This window comes from Stegastes partitus, unplaced genomic scaffold, assembly GCF_000690725.1.
Source record: "Stegastes partitus isolate 25-593 unplaced genomic scaffold, Stegastes_partitus-1.0.2 Scaffold865, whole genome shotgun sequence".
In the NCBI taxonomy this organism is placed as follows: domain Eukaryota; kingdom Metazoa; phylum Chordata; class Actinopteri; family Pomacentridae; genus Stegastes; species Stegastes partitus.
Window position 1 is genome coordinate 83998 of NW_007578596.1, and position 2980 is coordinate 86977.

At 50.0% G+C, this 2980-nt stretch overlaps 1 protein-coding gene across 1 annotated transcript in view; it reads left to right on the top strand.

Moving 5' to 3' along the window:
- Window positions 1-2980, top strand: part of cyp7b1 (cytochrome P450, family 7, subfamily B, polypeptide 1) — a 25535-nt gene that overhangs the window by 18250 nt on the left and 4305 nt on the right. The window contains exons 3-4 of the mRNA XM_008293189.1: window positions 1571-1707; window positions 2195-2794. Of these exons, the coding sequence (XP_008291411.1) occupies window positions 1571-1707; window positions 2195-2794 (737 nt within the window). The remainder of the gene's footprint in view (window positions 1-1570; window positions 1708-2194; window positions 2795-2980) is intronic.

A 2980-nucleotide genomic window follows, 5' to 3' on the forward strand; every position in this document is an offset into this window, starting at 1 on the left:
TGTCATTTTGTGTCTTTCTGTTGAGCTGTTGAACTTTTCAGATTACAGCTGACTCATTGCATGTCGGTGTAGTTTCATCATTCTGTGTAAACGTGTTGCTTCATGTCTGAATCTTTGGTCGTGAATCTCTCCTAGACGGACCTCGTTTTATTTCATCACAAGTCTGAACTGCTGCAGCACCGACAGACACACACCAACCTGAAGCTGTGTGAAGCAACTTGAAGGTTTTCTCCATTCAGCTCCGGTGCTGATCCAAAAACATTTCAAAGAGCAAAAGACACAGTTTGAAAATCACAAAACATCGTTTTTCTTCACTTTGGTCACAGTTTCACATCTGTTACAGTGAAATGTTCATAAACATCAAACGTGACTGAAGGCAGAGTTTGTAGCAGGTCAGAGGAGAGAAAAAAAAATCCAGGTTGAGTTTGTTCTCTGAGTTTATTAAACAGGATCCAGTGAGAGCAGCAACATCCAGATGTGGTGTTTTGTGTCTCTTTGTGGTGGTTTTGTGTCTCTTTGTGCTCATTGTGTGTCCGTCCTCCTCCTCGGTGAACCCAGTGTGTAACCCTGTTGCTTCATGGACCAACACAGGGAAGCAGGTGTGTGACTGTGGCTGAATGCTTCCAGCTCTCTGAGCTTCACTCCTGTTTAACATGAACATATCTAATTAAAGCTGATAAAATGTGTTGTTAGACTGTGTAGTGATGAGAACCTGCTGTAGGTGGACCCATGTGGCTGAGAACTGAGAAGGTCTTGTTAGAACACGAGGACACTGCGTTACGGTGTGAGACAGAGTCTTGGGGAGGCGAGGCAGCAGATGTCTCTGTAACAACAGGAGAAAGTGTTTTTCGAGGGCGTGTCGGCTTCACTCTTTGTTCCAGGTCAGGTTTCATAACCTGCCAGAGTCCAAAGTGTAACAGCAGTGGAGCAGCAGCAGCAGCTTAAGCTCCTCAAACTAATCATCTCATGCTAGAATGTGAAATGAAGCAGGTACAGCCGAACCGTTTCCCTCCAACAACAGTCTTCTGATGTTTTCATGCTGAGATGCCGTCGTGCTGTCACCAGATATGTTCACGGCGGATCGGGTGTTGGAGTTCAGACTGTTGATCGCTCACAGGGGAAGTGTTCACAGTGTTGCGACATCCAGACTCGTCGTGTTGCAGCGAGAGGTTTCCACTTCACAGAGATGCTGTGTCCAGGTGGACTTGTGATATAATGAAATATTTTCCGGTTACACTAAGATCTGTTCACATGCCAACAACATGTCATCAGCATACCTACTGCCGTGTTTAGCAACGTCTCTTCTGTAGGTAATGTCCAGTTGATGTCGCTTTAATGAGGAGCTGATGAGAAACCGGAGGATGTGTTTGAGCTGGATGAAGCTCAGGTTGAGACGCGGTGACGTTCTGCTCTGACTGATCACTGATCAATATGTGAAGTTGAGTCTCAGGCTGACACATGACTGATCTATATGTCCTGATCAATGAGAAGCATGAAGGAGAATCAATGATCAGTTTTCCGTTTCTACGGTGTTGCCAGGTTCTAAGCAGCTGTTTGGTTTCTCCTGCAGAAGAGCCGGAGAACCTCCTCTGATCCAAGGCTGGATTCCTTTTATTGGAAAAGCTCTGGAGTTTGGAAAAGATGCTCACAAATTCCTGGAGGAACATAAGAAGAAGTTTGGAGACATCTTCACCGTGCAGATAGCAGGTCGGTACCGAACCCGTGACACATTCAGCAGGTCACAGAGCCAAAGTGCAAAGGACTCCGACACAGCATGAAGCCGCAGGCGGGACGAGGTCACGGCGAACGAGATGCTTTTGCATGTGTTAGGAAAATCCTTCAGTGGAGTCCTAACGGCTCCACTTCAACACACAGAGGCAGCAAAGCTTTACTGGCAGCCAGGAGCCACATGTACAGCACAGAGTCTGAAGCATGAAGCCTTGGTTCTTATATACAGAAGGCAGCAGACAGCCTCCTGCATACGTGTGCGTGTAGGCGTGATGTTCTGACCACCTGCTATCTCACACTGACAAGGTGAACTAGAGGCAACGAACAGTTACAGCGTTCTCACAGAATTACTCTATAATAGCTTATTTCTACTTTATAAGAAGATGATCCACACTCCATCATTTTTACAGACTTTACATCTTCACACCAGATATTCTGCATCTGAAACCTCTGATTGGCCCTGCAGGTAAATACATGACCTTCATCATGGACCCGCTCCTGTATCCCAACATCATCAAACACGGCCGGCAGCTCGACTTCCACGAGTTCTCCAACAAGGTGGCGCCCTTCACCTTCGGCTACCCGCCGGTGCTCAGCGGGAAGTTCCCCGGGCTGCCCGAGCAGGTCCGGCGCTCCTTCCAGCTGCTGCAGGGCGACAGCCTGACGCCGCTGACAGAGAGCATGATGGGAAACCTGATGCTGGTGTTTCGTCAGGACCACCTGGGGCGGGATGGCGGCTGGAGGAGCGGCAGCCTGTACGAGTTCTGCCACTCGGTCATGTTCGAGGCCACCCTCCTCACCATGTACGGCACGCCGCCCACCGCCCGTCGCCACGGCGGCATGGACGCGCTGCGGGACGACTTCATCAGGTTCGACAACATGTTCCCGCTGCTCATCGCTCAGATTCCCATCTGGCTGCTGGGACGGACCAAAGCCGTGCGAGACAAACTCATCGACTTCTTCCTGCCGCCGCGGATGTCGTGTTGGTCGAACGCGTCGCAGTTCATCCGGAGGCGGGCGGAGGTGTTCGAGCAGTACAGCGCGCTGAGGGACGTCGACAAAGCAGGTGGGTGAGGTAGAAGCTCGTCCTGCAGGGTTCCGTCAGCAGCGGTTGGTTCTGCTGCAGGTTCTCAAACACTAACCACTGGCAGAACCTGCAACATCGAACGTTGCATCTCCAATCTGCCTCGTCTGATGGTACCGGAGCTGCCTGAATTTTAGGTGGTGTTTGGTTGAGTTCTGGGTGAGTTCT